At 35.0% G+C, this 19,061-nt stretch overlaps 2 protein-coding genes and 1 pseudogene across 4 annotated transcripts; 2 read left to right on the top strand and 1 right to left on the bottom strand.

Annotated features, from left to right (window-relative positions):
* The first annotated feature begins 4,883 nt into the window (after positions 1–4,883).
* LOC124944772 lies at positions 4,884–11,864 on the top strand. Of its 2 annotated transcripts, none has more exons than XM_047485113.1 (6): positions 4,884–5,539; positions 5,612–8,080; positions 8,952–9,005; positions 10,179–10,517; positions 11,309–11,393; positions 11,595–11,864. In XM_047485113.1, exons 1-4 carry the CDS (start codon positions 5,045–5,047, stop codon positions 10,404–10,406), a joined length of 3,246 nt encoding a protein of 1,081 aa, XP_047341069.1. In that variant the 5' UTR covers positions 4,884–5,044; the 3' UTR covers positions 10,407–10,517; positions 11,309–11,393; positions 11,595–11,864. The 2 variants fall into 2 exon arrangements, with proteins under 2 accessions (XP_047341069.1, XP_047341070.1); XM_047485114.1 differs by having other exon boundaries at positions 5,399–5,539; positions 5,604–8,080.
* A 283-nt stretch (positions 11,865–12,147) lies between these two features.
* LOC124946316 lies at positions 12,148–13,444 on the top strand (annotated as a pseudogene).
* Positions 13,445–13,546: 102 nt separating this feature from the next.
* Positions 13,547–18,344, bottom strand: LOC124945969 (kinesin-like protein KIN-14Q). 2 transcript variants are annotated; one of them, XM_047486514.1, is made up of 12 exons: positions 17,951–18,344; positions 17,676–17,752; positions 17,506–17,608; positions 17,323–17,421; positions 17,062–17,238; positions 16,722–16,989; positions 15,884–16,045; positions 15,585–15,803; positions 14,773–14,810; positions 14,542–14,705; positions 14,335–14,460; positions 13,547–14,259 (listed from the first exon to the last, which is right to left on the bottom strand). In XM_047486514.1, exons 1-12 carry the CDS (start codon positions 18,123–18,125, stop codon positions 13,777–13,779), a joined length of 2,091 nt encoding a protein of 696 aa, XP_047342470.1. In that variant the 5' UTR covers positions 18,126–18,344; the 3' UTR covers positions 13,547–13,776. The 2 variants fall into 2 exon arrangements, with proteins under 2 accessions (XP_047342470.1, XP_047342469.1); XM_047486513.1 differs by having other exon boundaries at positions 15,884–16,051.
* Positions 18,345–19,061: the final 717 nt, after the last annotated feature.

The raw sequence follows: 19,061 nt of genomic DNA on the forward strand, positions 1-19,061 counted from the left end.
GCGACGTATTGAGAGGCGATTACCTGCGAAAACTCTAGTATGTGGATGATCGCTATGCAGGAAGAGATAGAATCGCTTCACAAGAACGCTACATGGGATCTAGTGAAGTTACCAAAGAGCAAGAAGGTTGTTCGCTGCAAATGAGTGTATAAGAGAAAGGAAGGTACACTAGGAGTTGAAGAATCCAGGTATAAAGCCAGGCTTGTTGCAAAAGGATATAGTCAAACTCCAGGTGTTGATTTTACTGATGTATTTTCTCCAGTTGTGAAACATAGTTCTATTCGGGCTTCACTAGGTATTGTGGCATACCACGATCTTGAGCTTGAATAGTTAGATGTAAAAACTGCATTCTTACACGGAGAACTTGAGGAAGACATCTACATGCAGCAACCAGAGGGATTCGTAGCCTTAGGAAAGGAGGACTATGTATGTTAGCTGAAAAAGTCTTTTTATGGTTTGAAACAGTCACCGAGGCAATGGTACAAGAGATTTGATACATTTATGACCACTCATGATTTCAGGAGGAGAAATTACGATAGTTGTGTCTACTTTAAAGTATGTGATGATGGGTCGTTCGTTTACCTGTTGTTGTATGTTGACGATATGCTAATTGCCGCTAAAGATCAGAGAGAGGTCAGAAAGGTGAAAGCATAGTTGAGTAGCGAGTTTGAGATGAAAGATTTAGGTGCAGCAAAGAAGATGCTTGGAATGGAGATTCTTAGAGATCGACCGACTGGTAAATTGTACATAAGTCAAAAGAGGTAGATCGAGAAAGTCCTTAGTAGGTTTAACATGCAAAGTGCCAAGCTGGTAAGTACTCCACTAGCTGTTCATTTTAGACTTTCATCTTCTTTGTCACCATAGTCAGATAGTGATGATGATTATATGTCGCGAGTGCCATACTCTAGTGCCGTTGGCTCCCTTATGTATGCTATGGTTTGTTCACGACCTGACTTAACATATGCAATTAGTGTTGTTAGTAGATATATGGAAAACCCTAGTAAGGAACATTGGAAAGTAGTTCAGTGGATTCTCAAATACTTATGTGGTTCTACTGATGTTTGTTTACAGTTTGGGAAAAGTAGAGATGGAGTTGTCGGTTACGTTGATTCAGATTACGCTGGAGATCTTGATAAGAGAAGATCATTGTCTGGTTATATTTTTTGTATTGGTGGTTGCGCTATTAGTTGGAAGGCTATGTTGCAGGCTACAGTTGCTTTGTATAGTACAGAGGCAGAGTACATGGCGATTACAGAAGCTTGCAAAGAAGCAATTTGGATGAAAGACTTGTTTGGAGAACTTAGTGATGATTTGCAGATTTCTACAATCTTTTGTGATAGCCAGAGTGCTATTTTTCTAACAAAGGATCAAGTGTTTCACGAGAGGACTAAGCACATTGATGTACGATATCATTTTGTGCGTGATGTGATTGCTCGTGGTGATATTATTGTGAGCAAGGTGAGTACACACAATAACCCTGCAGATATGATGACCAAGTCACTTCCTATTACCAAGTTTGAGCATTGCTTGAACTTGGTTGGTCTTCATTGCTGAGTTATGCCCTTAGGGGCTTTTGGTGGAAGAGGTTTAATTTTGTGGTTATACTACCAAAGATTGGAATTCGTTTCAAGGTGGAGATTGTTAGAGTTTGTGGCCCGAATTCTTGTTGGGTCAGCGGGATTTGCCCGCACTGTATGGACCTGTAGTCTTAATGGGTCTGACCCCTTTTAATTCACATCATATTCTAGGGTTAGACAATATATAGAGAATGCGGCCGTCTTTTCTCTCATTTAGTTTATTACGTTGTTCACCAAAATTGTACAATCTTCGATATAGTGAAACTTCTCTTCTGCCCGTGGTTTTTCACCCGTAAAGGGTTTTCAATGTAATCTTGGTGTTCGTTCTTCTTTATCGCTTTTATTCTCGTTTATTGTGGTTTAGATTCTAACAAGAGTTATGTCGATAATCGTAGAAGAGACTTGAATTTCAATATCGGAGAGCATGTGTTCTTGAAAATGTCTCCGATGAAGGGTGTTATGCGATTTGGCAAAAGGGGAAAGTTGAGTCCTCGATTTGTAGGACCGTTTGAGATATTAAGGAAAGTGGGAGACGTTGCTTATGAGATTGCACTACCCCCATCTTTGGCAGAAGTACACAATGTTTTTCATGTGTCCATGTTGAGAAGATATGTTCATAATACTGATCATATGATTGAATACACTCCGCTAGAACTTGGGGGAAACTTAACATACGAGAAACATCTAATTCGAATTGGGGATATAAAAGAACAAGTTCTTCGTGGACGCGTTATTAAATATGTCAAAGTCCAGTGGAGTAATCACACAGAAAGAGAAGCTACATGGGAGCTTGAAGAGGACATGAAAGACAAGTACCCACACTTATTTGGAAGTTAAGTTTGAAGGACCAAACTTTTTTTAAGGAGGTAAAATTGTAATATCCAAATTTAAAAAAATAAAAGACTTCATATTTTAATGATAGTGGCTTAACATGTAGGTGACACCTGTTTTGCTTTAAAGGAAATAAGTGAAACAAGGCATAAATGACACTTCGACTATTCTATGAGAGAGAGATAATGGGCAGATGGGTTAAGATATTAGGTAAATGACAAATGTCATTATCTAATAACCTTTCAATGCATAAACTTGAAGATCATTTGTATTTTTACTCTTTAGCTACAAAGAGAGAGAATCAGGGTTTGAAGATTTGAGTTTGGTTGAAGTGAATAAAGAGAACTAAGAGCTTATGGGAAATTAAGTAAGGAAATTTATTCTTCTACAGTTTTAGTTTTTAAAATATATATATGTATAACTATTTTGGGTATAAGATGTTGGTTTTCATCAAACAAATTTTAGAGTTACAGATTTATTGTTAAATGGGTTTCTAAATGTATGGATCAAGAATGCATGTGTGTTTTGATGATGAATTTGATAAAATGATAGTTTAGGACAGATGATTCTGAAATTGTTTTGATAAAAGGATAGGTTTATAATAGGATAAAAGAATGGTTTATGAGAAATGGGTTTCTAAACAGATTGAGTGTATTATTTCAACAATGAAATGGATTACGATAGATTTGGACTTGAAAATGAAGTTTTACATAATTATGTCGATTGGACTATTTTTATTACTCTGGACTTGATTTTGTATTGTTTGTCTAATAATGAACTATTTGTGCCTCGAGTGCCGCTTACACCGGTTATATGCGTCAACGTAAGACACTTATGTCTTGGTTGATGGCCCATGCATCAGTGCAAGACCTATGTCTTGATTGATAGCACGTCAACGCAAGACGCTTATGTCTTGGTTGATGGCTAATGCGTCTATGCAAGACTTAAAAGTCTTGATAGATGGCTTATTAAATTATTATGATAATATAGGCTTTATCTTGATCCTAGAGTAACAGAGTTATTACTAAAGTATATTATTTTATGTCTAATGAGTATCTTAATTACTTAATATTTGGTTAACCTATATTTGGCTTCTTAATCCAGCTGTAGAAGGGTTTGATTTTCTTACTGAGCGTGTTTATCTCATCCCTTTTAAATGGATTCTTTACAGATAAGAACCACGACTAGTCAAAGGGATTAAGAGACGGAAGACTATAGTAGTATAGACTAGTCGGTAAAGAGTTACTCTCTTTTTGTATTAGTAAGGATGTATAGAAAGTATGTAATATGTAAGGAAGGTTTTTGGTAAGAATGGGAGTCGTCATCTGTTTTGAACTAGAAATGAATTGACCAAAATAGTGTGTAATGGAGGACGGATTTGGATAAGTTCTGTGTTTCTTTTATTAGTAAGAATGGTTAAAAGAAGTTCTTTTGTTTAGCCTAACATGTTATATTTGGCTAATGACATGCGGTGTCTGCACGCCTCATGCCTTGGTTCGGGGCGTGACATTATCAAACGAAGTGTGTGTAAACGTTCAACTTTGCGAGATCCTAGTCTCCATCGTCGATCCCGATCCTAAGTTTAGAATAAGGCAAAAAAAAAAAGACAGAGACACATAGTTTCTAAATTTTGAAATTGGATTTTAGGTTTCTAAACCATCTCACACATTCATATCAATCCACATTTGTCGTACATCCTACTTAAATACATGACGAAGCCATCCACATTCGTCATATCATATTTGGAACTAAAATACATTACGAATGATAAACAACTAAACCAAAGTAGTATGAACACTTACCGGCTTACAAACGAGCTCTTGATCGTGCTTGAGCCAATCCCAAAGACAACAGAGAACACTCACCCTACATATCTGACCCTACATATCTGAGAAAATTCAAAATTCTGCTCTGTCTGTTTTTTATTTTCCTACTCTGCCTCCATTCTAGGGTGCTTGGCCATCTTTGATCCTAGGATCTCTTTGGGTCTGAGTGCTTAGGCGCGTTTGCCTAATTCGTCTGGAGTCATTTGGTGTGTTGGTTTAGGTGCTTATTGCACTTGAGCCTGTTTCACGCGATATTATTCTTTTTTACGTTTTGAGAAAATGACAATATAGGTGTCGCTTGGAGAAATACTTTTAATTTGTTCCATTTTCATTTTTTTTAATTAAAATAGATAAAATTTAGTTTTAATTTGTTATGATTTATTTATATTACTTATTTTATTAAAATGAGTTTAAATATGGAGTAAGAATGTGGATTTCTACCTGATTTAATTGATTATAAGTTATAGTATTTAAAGTGAATGCTTATAAAGAAAATATATATACTGGAGTCATTTGAATAAGTTAAATATGAGCGAAGAATCAAACTAACCTTAAATTGAATGTAAAATTATAGGATTGGGTTTGAAATTGAGATTTGATGAAAAAGTAAAGTTAAGAGGGTTTATTTGAAAAAAAAGAGTTTCTTTGGTTTTTTTGTTCTAAGTTGTGCTACTGTTCATAGACGACGACGACTATGGAGAACTTGGAGATTCTCCGGTGATAACCGCCGTTCTAGTTCTCGCAGACAAGCGGGAATCTGGAGAAGCATATCTGATTCTTCGTTCAAATCAGCTTCCCTTTCCTATTCCTATGGAGATGGCTAATCCCACATCCATGCGGGTTCTCATCCGCCCTCAAAATTCAGCACCCAATCCTCCAATTTCATCCACCACAATTCCTCTGCATCGTACTACTCCTCCGACCTCCACCGTCTTACTTCCATCGCAACCGCCACACAAGTCTACGAAGAAGAACGGTGTCGTCGTCGTAGGGTTCATCGGGAGGCGTCAAGGAGACGTTTCCCAGTTAATCAATCGAATCCTTGACTCCAATGTATTTGGTTCAGGTAGACTGGACAAGAATTTCACGATTGGAATGGCGGATGAACTTGGTGAGCTCAAAGATTGGTTGAAATATCGTAAAATCAGTTACTACCTTGATGAAGAAGAAGGGATTCTTTATTTGCAGCTATCTTCCATTAGTTGTCCAGCAATGGTTGAAATTTTTGAATCCTCGTCTAGTTCGGATTCGGCTTTTGAAGATAGAGACTTCAGTGATGTTAAGGGAATGCTCTTCATGTTCTCTGTAAGTTATTCTCCTTTGTTTTTTAATCTCCTTCAGAAACATAGGTGACCTAATTTGCATTTAGAGATGCAGGTTTGTCATGTCCTCATATTCATACAAGAAGGATCACGCTTTGACACTCAAATATTGAAAAAATTCCGAGTTCTTCAAGCTGCCAAACAGTCCATGGCACCATTTTCTCGGTCTCGGACTCCAACAACTACATCATCTAGTAGACCTTCATCCTCATCAAGATCATCTTCATCTGCAACAGCCAATCGCAATTCTTCCGCAGTTTCACTCATGTCAGGATTAGGATCATATACTTCATTATTCCCTGGACAGTGCACTCCAGTTATACTCTTTGTTTATCTCGACGAGCTTTTGGACACCAATATCGATGACTCGCAAGATTCGTCGAATTCGAATTCGAATTCGAACAGTTCTTCATTACGATCTACAGGAACTGTTGTTGTCCTAGCACGCCCCACAACTAAATCCGACAATGGATTTAGGAAGAAACTACAGTCATCCTTGGAAGCACAGATTCGTTTCTCCATTAAAAAGTGTAGAACTCTCTCGAGTTCAGAAACTAGAAATGGTGTGCCACTCTTTTCACTCGATGCCTCCAAGGCTGTGGCTTTGCTCGATAGATCGTCAAATATGATATGCGAATCACTAGATTTCGCTACGAATCTTGTTGAAAACGTCTTGAATGGAAAGGCAACCACCGATTCGCTTCTTTTTGAAAGCGTCTCTGATCAAAGGGAGAAAAAAGAGGATTATATCTCTGTGAAGGAATTCATTCAAAGACAAATCGATATATTGAGAGGTAGGGGCGGTTTGGTTTCTAACTCCAACAGTGGCTCAGCTGTTGCTGTTGCAGCTGCAGCTGCTGCAGCTTCAGTTGCTTCAGGGAAGACTTTCAACACTCCTGAACTCCCAACTATAGCAATTTGGTTAACTTCAAGTCAGAACATATTGGGTAGCATTCTTTATCCAAAAGGTGTTTCTTTATCTTGTTTGGAGAGTAGTAAAGGAATTAATACTAAATTTTCGATATCTTGGTGCAAAAGGGTCCTTCCAATGGCTAAGGAAGTTTATTTAAGCGAACTACCCGATTGCTATCCAACTCAACAACACGAATCCCACATGGAAAAGGCGTTGCGAACTTTCTGCTCCATGGTGAAAGGACCAGCGGTGAATCTTTACAAGAAGAAACTCGAGGAAGAGTGCACGTTGATATGGAAATCTGGAAGACAGCTATGCGATGCCATTAGCTTAACTGGCAAACCGTGCATTCATCAGAGGCACAAAGTTCAAACCGAGGGCGTAATTACGAGCGATGGAGGAAAACCACATTCCACTGGATTTTTTTTTCTTCAAGCTTGTGCTTGTGGCAGATCACGTCAATTGCAATTTGATCCTTTTGATTTTGAAGCAGCTAATAGTTATTTTGCTGATTGTGACAAAGCCTTACCTTCCATTCGGTTACCTCATGTGAGGAGCAGTGGTCCGATTAAGTCATCTTCATGGAGCTTAATTCGAGTTGGTGGAGCTCGATATTATGACCCTTCTCAAGGTTTGTTTCAGAGTGGGTTATCTGCCACTCATAAGTTCCTTTCAAAGTGGACTATCTTTAGTGAGAAAGTCAAAACAACTGCTGTGGAGCAAAATTCTCAGGAAGTATTCAAAACAGAACAGCAAGTGAAAGAAGATTTTAGAAGTAGGAATGATGTTCCTTCTCTTCCAGAAAAAAAGTCTGATGATAAAAAAATCCTTTTTAATGGAGGTTTTCCTGGTTTTACAATGAGAAAAGCATTCTCTGAAGTTGTTGCTGGACCAGGAGCTGCAAACTCAGGGTTTCCCCCACTTCAATCCAGAAATCAAATTCCAGTAGTTTCTAATAGAGAAGTTAAGCAGCAGGGTGGTTCTTCCATAGAATTGGTTCATGAAGCTGTTCGTTCTCAGAGTTCACAAAAGCTCGAAGAGGCCACGAAGTCTGTTCACGGAATTGTGAAGGGATTTGAAGATGGTAGTAACCCACTTCTGCAAATTGGTAGCAATGTTGTTCCATTTACGATGAATGACAGTGAAATGATCAAAACGACTTCTTCGATTAAGAATTTCTCAGTTTATGTGGGATTTGAGTATGAATGTCCTCGCGGGCATCGTTTTTTTGTGAATGAAGATCATCTAAGTGAACTTGGTTCTACTCATTCTTCACCTGAGGAATCTCAGTTTTCTTCAAAGCAGGGCAATAATGGTGGCGTTAAAGCCCACAGACGATCAAACGGAAGAAATGTAGTTGGCAAGGGAAGAAATACTGATAATGTTGAAGAGATGCCTACTACCAATTTTGCTATACATGAAAAGGAGAGGAATCAGTTGGTTGTCATAACGGAAGATCTTATGTGCCATTGTGACAGTGCTTACTCCTTACTGAACAGAGATTTACCAATATATATGAATTGTCCAAACTGCAGGATCTCTACGAATAAGAAGGATCAACCTAAAATGAATTTTGCAGGGAAGATATCACAACTTCGGAGGATCTTTCTGGTATGAAATCTTAATCAGTTATTTCTGACCTTTTTCATTTTTTTGTCTCTTTGGCTTTGTTTGATCTAGGGTTATTTGAATAACCAAGTGGTTATTTCTAAATAACCTTGTGTGATGTTAGTTATTGAAAATCAAGTTATGTGAGGTTAATTGGGGAAAAGGCATTAGGAGTATAAATATATATACTTTTTAAAATAAATAAATAAATAAACTTTAGGGTATTTTGGTTGATATTTGAATGATGAGTATATTGCTGATTGGATTATGAGTTTTTAGAAAAATCTCAAATAACCCACATCAAACAAGACACTGTAATTATTAAACATTACTGTGAATCCGCTTGTAACAGTGACTATAATGAATTATTTGCTTAATTTTTCATGGTTGTCTTCTTTTAAACAATCTGCAATCATTTTGGGACTGCACAATACCTGAAGAGCTTTAGTAACTGTTCAATGAGGTTAATGAAGTTCCATCCATGGTGTGGTTTTGAAGAGTAAGTGGTGGAAAATGGTTTGATGTGATGTCTATCAATAGGAGCTTGATTGATTTAGGTTTTTTGGAAAGGAAAAGAAAATTTTGACCTTGTTTGATGAAAAAGTGGATTGTTTGGGGTTAAATGACTAAAATATTCTTTGTATTTAATATTATTTTTAAATGTTACAAAAACAATAAAGTTAATATTTTGATCGATGATTTGAATTGATTGATTATGGGATAAGAAATAATCCTTCATCAAACAAGGCCTAGGTAAAAAAGGAAAAGGTTATTGGACAAAAGGAGACCATACAATGCTCTATTTTGCAGATTTTAACATAGTTATATCCTGTTTAAGATTTTCCGATACATGATCTTAAGCTCTGTTTTGTAGGTTACACCTCCATTTCCAATCGTCTTGGCGACATGCCCTATTATTGAATTTGAGGTTGATTCTCATCCTTGACTTGACTTCATCGATGGCTTAACTATTCTCATTTGCTTCTCTTTTTTGCATGATGCGTGAATAGGTTAAGGATATATATACTTAAAAGTTAAAACACATTTTTTTACAGGATCAAATATGTTTTACTATTTTAAGACAATAATTTTAGTTGAAATTTTGTTTATCTGGAGCAAATTACTCTTAATAAATAATCAAATCTTCTCTATCAATCAAATTTCGAGATCTTTGTTATGCTACAGCTAAAACCCAAATCATTCACTTATTAGAGATCTGAAAGTTGTCTGCTGGAGGAATTATTTAGGCTATCTTTGGTTGATGTGGAATTGAATTTTGAATTGGAATTGGGGGTCCAATTCCAAATCCTTTGATTGTTTGATGACTTAAAATAAGAAATTAAAATTATAATTCCAATGAAGTTGAATGTTTATGGTTTTTACGTATCAATTCCATTCTTCCCACTTCTGAATTACAATTTGTATGCCTTTTTGGAAACTATATTTTGTCACAATCACGATCCCATTGAAAAAAATAACCCAAGTTAAAATTGAAAGTGAATTATTATTAATATTGTTTTCTGTTTGGTATATAAAGAAAATAGGATTGTGATTAAATTATTTTTTTATATTATGATCCATATTTTATAGTGTGATTTTTTGTTATTTCATTTGGTATATAAATTGTTTTCTATTATGATCTAAATTATAGTGTAGGTAGAGACTTTTTCTCTAGGATCATCATATTATTTTTTAGATCGTGCGATTTTTGGCAAATATAACAATGTAGATTTTTCCGTATCATGATCAACATCTCCAAACACAATAATTTGATTGCTGCAATTCAATTCCAATTCTTAGAAAAAATGAAATTACAATTATAATTTTAGTTCAAACTCCATTTATACACATCCAAACATAGCCTTGGAGTAATTTATTTCAGTACAACAAGGTTAAAAGGGCAATTTCTTAGAGTAGTTAAAGATTTATTGTCCAAACATATTTGCTCTTTTTCATTTTCTTTCTTTTCAAATGTTAGATGATGGGGGAGAGTATCGAATTGTTGAAGGGTGTTTAGAAAGGAAGTCTTATACTTTAATGTTTGTTATTTAAGATGAAATTTAAAAAATTTATGTCTTTCATGTTTTTTTATGGCTTGCAGTCTTCATCTTTGCCCACATCTGTTCTTAACCATGAAGAGAAGTTACAATTTAGCATTGGATGTCAAGTGATACTACCACCAGATAGCTTTCTCTCCCTTAGGCTCCCATTTGTTTATGGTGTACAACTGGAGGATGGAAGTTTGCAACCCCTCCGTCCTTTTGATAATCAACCAGAAAAAACTGCCTGGATTGCTAAAGGTACAACATTGCAGGTTGTACCAAAGTGAAGTAGTTTTGATGAAGGCTCGCTGGTTTCTAAAAATTGAAACGAATGTTAAAGATGGAATGCGGAGTATTCATGTTTGTGCAAAATGCCTAGAAAGAGTCATCTGGCAGAGGTAAGGACACATGTGATTATTTTATGTAGTTGATATTATTTAGCATTTATTTTTCTAACTTTCTGATAGGTGAGAATATATTAGGGTAAGAAAAATAGGAGATTAGTAAACAGGGTTACTTTCTAATCTTAAATACTAGAAGGGCTTTATTGTAAAGACTTAGTTATGCAATGTACAAGAAAGTGATACAACACTCATTAGAACGAGCAAAACCTAGCTCGATTGATTCTGTCGTGAAAGGGATCGTAGAAGAACTAGAGTATGAGATGAGAAAGAATAGGAGTGGTAATAGTACTATAGTAGATGATCCTACAATTGTAGATGTTGAGGATGGATGAATGGTAAGAGATGAGATAGATCAAAAGATTCAAGTTAATTCTCAATAACGACATTTCTTTTCCCTCGGCCCTTAACTACCTTATTTACCGTTAGCCAAATAACTGAAAAAGACTAAATAATGCACTATCAGCTTATTATAGAGTTGGTTAACCTAATAGAAAGCAATAATTATTTTTTCTCCAAAATCGTCTTTCATAATATCTTAAAGTTGGTCTAGAAGCAGTACTTTGGGAAAACTGATGGAATCAAATAAATTTTCAACTGCATATTTTTGGATGTTCTCTGTCGAAACTTTGAATATGAATCATAAATTCATGTACAATGATGGTAGATCACACATGCAGTTTCTTTTCAATAACATTTGCTTTTCGTTTCCATCATTCCCAACAAATCTTAACTGTAATATCGTCATTTTTTTTATATATATCTGATTTAATTGTATATGCTTACAGGACATAATCCGTTTTGAAAATAAGAACCCACCACCCATTAACCTCAACGCCCAGATGATATTTAATTTGTTATCTGATCAACAAGGTGCGGTCCTTACTCTCATGTTACAAATATTGCTCGAATTGGAAATACATTTTTTCTGTCGGATATTATGTTTGGAAACAGAATATAGTGACTTTTTATTGGTGGATCCAAAAATAGAAAGTGTTCCCAAATAGGGAATTGTTGGCTAATCATATAATCTGAAAATATTTGTTGTTTCCCTTTTCCTTGTTTCTTTTCCAGGATTTTGATGGAAAACGGTGTCATGAGTTGATCAAGAAGAGTTGTATGAGAAGAAGACGAGTGAGCTAGTTAGGATGTAGATGATAAAATTGGCCGATTTTCGTCTTTATTATATATTTTTTCCGATCATTTTGAGATGGAGTTTGGTGATTTTCTCATGTCACTTTAGGATGTATTTGGTTAACTTAGATTTATATCTTTCCTTGTAAGTCTTTCAAAAGTCAAATAATTTTCACAATTTGAAAAATCATCTATTTTTTTGTTCAAACACTTAAATTGTATTCATAAAATTCTGACACAAAATCAGAAAGAAAACAATTTTCAGATATTACAAATAAAAGAAATGACATAAAGTGTCAGAAATATGTAAAGTAGCATCATAGATTTTCACTTAGATATCGAGTTGAATAGACATGCCAAGAAAAAAGCTTGAAGAAGATCTAATCTGAAATCTGTGTGTTATAATATTCCAAATTAGATGATGATTGGGTATAATATACAAAATCAAATCATTCCATGCAAATTTCAATAAAAAAAACCGCATTATTCTGTCATGGCGGAAGCTGAAAACCCTGGGAACTGGCGTTGGATCGTCGTATCGATGTTAGCAGTGTTTATTGCCATTGCCTTTTCCAGACAATACACAGGCATAGTGGAAGATTGTCATTGTGAGTCGTGACTATGAAACATCAGACATTATAACAGACGATGTCTTACATCCTCTGTTGCAAGATCTTGTCCAAACCCCCCATTCTTTCGATACTTTAAGGTTAAGCTATGGTGCGACTCTGGGTTTGACAATTATTGAATCCTGAACGTTATGCTGGCTATGTTGGCTAGTCTGCAACAAGGATATGGGTATTCAGAAAATTGTCCCAAATGTAAGGCCTTGTTTGATTCTCTATTCTTTTTTCGAGTAAGCGAAATGAACTTATTGTACTAGCTCATATCTGGTCTTCATTCGTCAATTTCGATCCACAGCTGATTATCTACTTTAGTAGACTAATAACCTGGTTATTTTCCTCTATTTCTTCTATGTTTGTTCTCCCATTTGTAGAAACGTTAACTAGAAATCCAACCGAATTTCAAATTACTTTCAGTGGGGAACAATCTTCAATTGATGTATGCCCAGATCGTGTCAGAAATTTGTATTTTACTTACCTCTTTGTTCTACAATCTGTAACAATGGTACGTTTAGATACCCAACATAATGAATAACATCGAGAGCAAAAGACTATTTGGAGCAGGCTGAGTATGAAACTGGTAATAATGACCATGAAGATGATCTGAAAGCACAATCATTGATACATCAGCTTCTCTATAATCCTAAACTACAACCTTCTTGTCCACTTCCATTCGATCAAAGCCATCCTGAATTGAAGCAACAGTTTCAAAACCAATTTAGAAACATAAGGTATTCATGTTTTGATTCTTCTGTGTTTTGCCCACAGTATCTATGATCTTCATCATCAAGATTCTTTTACACATTGATGCATTGCTCTGATGGATTGTGTTGGATGGGAGAAGTGTCTGTTATGGGGAAAACTTCAAGTTCTTGGCCTTGGTACAGTTTTAAAGATCCTCTTCTCTGTCGATGATAATGAACAGAAACAGTTATCAGATTAAACCATAAGCGTTCTTTGTCTGTCTCTATTGATGATATGTTTTGAATAATCAATCTCGATTTGTCTTATTAAGCCATTGTTTTAATAAACCTGCTGAATCGATTATTGAAATAGGTCAAGGTTATCCATGATATGGGACCGACATCTGAAAAGATAGTGGGAAAGATAACATCTGAATCATCTTCTGTTGGACAAGTTTGCAAAAAAAATTCAAATGTTTTATAATAACATGTGGAATCAAATCCACTTACGTATCAAATTTATAAGGAAATATGAAAAGTGTTCAGTAGGAAAGCGATTGTCCATTTTTAGCGGGAATCGAACCTGAACTCAAGAAAACGGAATCTTTGAAACATTTTCAGTCATTCAACAAATATCTACATATATGATCAAAGATCCAAGTAGGAGGATGAATGGATGGATGATGATTCTCACTATCATAATCCTATAAATAATTAATTTCCTTTTTAGTTTCTGTACACAATGTTTTCAATTTCTAATGAAAAGAAGAAATTCACTTGCCTATTTATTTGAGAGCTGAATGATGATGATGATGATCATATATTCCATCCTCTCTGGTTTTGCTTCAGATGAAGAATATCTCTTTTAGCAGCATTGTTGTTGTTAATATGCGAAACTCTCTGAGCCAATAATCTTCCCCGATTTCCAATGGAGACTCTCACTTTCTCCATCCTAACGTTTATGCCCCCTCCTCCCTTTCTCATCATCACCGGTTGGTGCTGCAGAGCCATAGGAGACGATCTCTTCTTCTTATGCCCCCTTTGTTTAACTTCATTGTTTTCTGTCTCTTCATCATTCTCGTTACCCTTTATAGGTGGAGGAAGCAAAGAATTTCCCCCGATTCCCAAATCGTAATCTTGTAATCTGTTACTCTCACTTAATGGCTGAATTTCAATCAAATGATTCGATTCCTCTTGATGTCGCTTTTGTTGTTGTTGCTGCTGCTCTGCAATTTTTGATTCGACGTGTTGTCTTGCTAGTCTTCTCTCTATCAGAAATTGCGATTCTAGTTCCTTTACCTGCAATACGAATGTTAAAACACACATTTGACGAATATCGAAAAAATACATGTTTTTTATTTTTATTGTCACAACCTTTTCCTGCAAACTCTTGTTTTTCAAATCTTTTTCCTTCAGTTTTGCATCAAAACCGTGAATTGTATCCTCCAGCTTCTTGATTTGAAATTCTTTTGTCTTTATGTCTAGTTTACTCTTTTCTGCCTGAAACATTGCTCATTTAAGCTCATACAATTGAACAAAAGAAAGACTTTTCATATGTGTCTGTTATTAAATGTAATATACCATATGTTTGAATTTGAAGAGCTCTGAGATGTCAAGTTGTTTCTTTGCAGAACCCAACTCTACTCCCCTCACCCTATTCGCGAAGTTGAGAGAGCAAAGCGTCTCACTTAAGTCATTCTCGTTTGGGCTTATTTGGACAAACATCAATGTCTTTGAATCTCCACCTATAAACAAAGAACCAAATCATTCTCTTTTCCATTCAATCTTCTTATAATGCTTTGTTTGTTTTACCTAAAGAGTCTTGGAGCAAGTGGGAAAGCTTGGAATTCCTGAAAAAAACAAATCAGACTACCAAACGGGCTGTTTCGATATCAAATTTTATCTTGTAATAAATCTACAGTTAAAAAATTCACAAATCTTATGCCAAAAAAGTAAACATGTGATCATCACATCAAGGAAGAGATATCTAAACCATATAAAACAAAAAAAATACACTTCCGAAAAGAGGGTTTATACGGGATGAGAATTTTTCAATCTTATTGGCATTTAAAATTCTTACATTGTTTTTTATTTTCTGCTTTGTTTTTTCCGTCCCTCATTGTAACGTTTGAACCCATCTTGCAATCTTTTCAATAAAAAGTTACATTTTTAAAAAATTAAAATTAAAATTAACCTCTAATTTGAATAAGTAGAAAATGATTTGTATACCAAGTGAAGTAACAAAAAAACACACCAGCATGTTTGGTATGGGATAAAAATGACAAAAAGGCTGGCAAAAAGTATATTTTTGTAGCAAAATCATTCAAATTTATTTACAACTTTTCACACAATTTATACTAAAAGAAGTTAGAATCACACTTTTCATACCAAATACAATCAAAATCACTTCCACTTTTACTTTGTCAAATTTTCAAAAGTGGTAGCGAAAGTGATGGTGATTATGATATCATTTTCGAAAAAGTTCACTATAGTCTGGATCATGATCCAAAAAGAATCTAATAACAAACGAAAATATCACTCTCAGTTAACTTTTGACAATTTTCCAATTAAGACCGTGATTATGACAGAGATTTAACAAAATAGTGAAATACTAGTTTCCAAACCTGAAAGGTATATGGGAGCTTTTAGTTGCAAGAGCAGATATAACATCTCCAAGTGCAGAAAGAGATCTATTTATATTCTGCGTTTCCTTAAGCCTTTCACTTTGCACGTTTGTCTTGGCTATTCGCTCGCTTCCTGCCAAGTCGACAAGCCACAGCTTGCTTTTCGTGCTGCTTTTTTCGTTTAACAGGTTCTCCCCTTTCACCATCACGCAGTGTATACTGTAACCATCCATCCATCCATTTCTTAGGATTTCTAGAATCATGTCTTAAAAAAATAATTTGAATTCAGAAGGACAAACCAATGAGATCGGCTGCTTCTCTCATTTGCATACGTAGATCCAACTGCCCTTGCATTGCTACCAGTCTGTAGAACGTCCCAAACCTCGTTTATATTCTTAACTCGAGCTTCCACAAGTCCTGGAACATTATGCATCCCATCTCCAACTTGCCTTATTTCAAGCCTGCTCCTAGCAAAACACCAAAAACACTAGAGTATTTGATAACACGACTTATCACTTGAAGTGCTTATTTAACTTAAATTCATTTAATAACGGTTATTTAAAATCACTTAGTCTTTTAGATTCAACTCAAATTAAGCTTAAAATTTAACTTAATTCAGTAACTATGAATTACTAAACTAGGTAATTTGAATCAAACTACGATGCTATAAAAGTAAAATAGTCTTGAATTACTTTCCTAACATTAATTCCCCATTTTATCAAATCAACTTAATCAACATGTCTTAGGGTTACGTATAATGGAAAGAAATAATTTTTCAAGAAAGAATATGCAATGTAGTCCCTTAAGTATTAGTTAGAAGATAGATTAAACACACAAGTCAACTAAAGGTAATTTGGTATTATTGATTAATAGATGATTAGTGTCGTATAGGATATTATGCATGAAAATAATAAAGAGTTACAATTTGTGTGTGTAAATTCTCAACCCTCTCATCTCCCATTCTTGAGTTACTTTCTTATTCTCTCTGGTTTAGATTCTAAATCGTAACACTTACATATCAAGTACTTAAAATAGTTCAAATATTTAACATTTATTGTTCATACACTTACTTAACTAAGTTGACACTTAAAAAAATTAGTATTTGAACTTCAACATTTAATTCAGTTTAACAAATACCTCTTTGATGTTACTCCCAGCAAATCGTATATCTGTTCGTTGTATACCTCTAAGACGCTTACATTAATTTCGTATCGAAACCGATCTTTCCTCTCCTCGATGATATGAAACAGCTGATCGAGAGTCCTGAAGTTGACTCCTCGTGCTTTGTCTGTACCCTCCATGGTAAATGTTTTTCCAGTTCCTGTTTGCCCATATGCAAATATGCAGACATTGTACCCGTCAAGGACTGAGGTTGCAAAAGGAGCTGTGTCTGCAAATACATCACCTATAAAAAATGACAAATAGTTTATCAGTTGTATGAGGATTCATCCTATGGGGACCCAAACTAAATTAATACCTTGATTTGCTTCAGGGCCGAATACACGATCAAATTTGAATGTTTTTTTGGGTAGACCATTTGATTTCACTGTTAGCTCCCCGTCTTTTGAAGCTCGAAAGTCTACTGTCGTTGAAGCCCCGGAAGAAGTTTCATCGTTGTTCAATGGCCTACACCTGCAAAACACCCTTATATTTCCTGCAAAAAGGAAACAACAATGAAAATGTCCTCTTCTTGGTCAGAAAAAGAAAATCAATGAATGTATATATACCAGACGCATACCTTTCAACTCTAATATTTTGTTGTAAAGTTCTTTCCGCTCTTTGTCAGTTTTCATGAATTTGAGTTTCAGATTTTCTTGTGATTGTACTTGCTCATTCACTATCAATCAAAAGTATCAAGGTAAAAATGACATTAAAAAATTATATTTCGATTTGAAGTTCAAAGGTTAGTGTTTTTATTTACCTTTGGCTTGAATGATGGAACCCATATTGTTCATATCTTCTTCCAAGCACTTCTTATATTGCAAAGCCTCTTCCGAGAGGCTGATTTGCTCAATTTTTAGTATCTGTTCGAATAAACATTGAGAATTTGCTAAGAAATGAAAGTCGCAAAATCATGTTTGAAGTTCTTACCTTCACTTTTCTTTGCAAATCTCTCAAGGATAAGAACCACAAACTCTTTTCTTTCACTTGTCCCTCAATAGCGAAAGCTGTTGAATGAATATGAGAAAGTAAAACCAGGTTCTGTAGAGAATAAAGAATAACTAAAAATCTTGAAGAAGCATCACAGATGAATCATTTTCTAGAATAACCAGTTTAATCCTTCATCTTCTTCTCACATTTTGTCAGTTTCATCCACTAGTCAACTAAACTAAACTAAACTAAACTAAAAGGGAATTCACACTTACCAAGCGAACCGACGTGCATAGACTTGCGCAAGAGCTCGTTTTGCACATCCAGTAAAGACTTAACCGCTTCCTTACATTGTCTATCCTTAATGACATTCTCTCTTTTGAGCTCAACCACAGCTTTCCTCAGTTCTTCAAGTTCCTTATAAGCATTATCATCTATAGTTGCTTCCATTGACAATCCATTTTCAATCTTTGTTATCTGTCTTGGAAGAAGCTCAAAAGAATCTTCATCTTTTTCACCTTCTAGTCGCCAAGAATCATGAGAATTAGAAACAATTAGGGTTTCAGGCACATTGAAACCATTATCTAAAGACAAGAAATGGAGGGGAGAATGATTAAACCCTAATTCTTCTGAATTGGAACAACCTAGTGATGAAATGGGTTTGCGTAACCTACCACCGTTTGCTGCGTAACAGGGAAGGATGAGATCTCGATCTTTCATTTGCGGAGAGGTACGATAGACTGAATGCGGTTCTTGTGGAGAGAGATTTTGAGTTTGAGTTGAAAGTTAAATTGATTGTTTGTTTATGGGCATGGATCATTTTTTCATTGATAAAAGTGGAGGGAAGAACTATTTGAATTTTGAAGAGATGTAATCGAGCACACTAAGCTTTGAAGAGAAGGAAAAGGTTGAAGAAGACCGTTAAGCTTTTTTTTGAGTTCTGCACTTCCATAACCGACCAAGAAAAATCTAATCAAAATATCTAAAAAATGGATGAATTCTCATATCTATCCAATCAAATAATTTTATACGAGAGTACTGTGGAATATGTTAGTTAAACAATAAATTTTTATCTATATAATATATTGTACGAAAATTTTGGTATAAAAAAAAAATACCATATACAACCTATAATCATACCGAAAAATGATAATATATCAAGATTTTGGTATAAAATACTTAGATTAATTTAAAACGTCGAGAAAGAAACGATATACATGAGAAACGATATACATGAGAAACGATATATGAACAACCCAACTCATCATGTTTTTCTAAAGCTATAAATAAAAGATGTCATTATTACTATATGTGGGTCATTTTAGTCTCTTGTATTAAAAATAAACAAAAGAAAAATGATAGGAGAGCGTCCAACGACTCTAAACT

The sequence above is a fragment of the Impatiens glandulifera genome, chromosome 7 (genome assembly GCF_907164915.1).
Source record: "Impatiens glandulifera chromosome 7, dImpGla2.1, whole genome shotgun sequence".
NCBI classification, from domain to species: domain Eukaryota; kingdom Viridiplantae; phylum Streptophyta; class Magnoliopsida; order Ericales; family Balsaminaceae; genus Impatiens; species Impatiens glandulifera.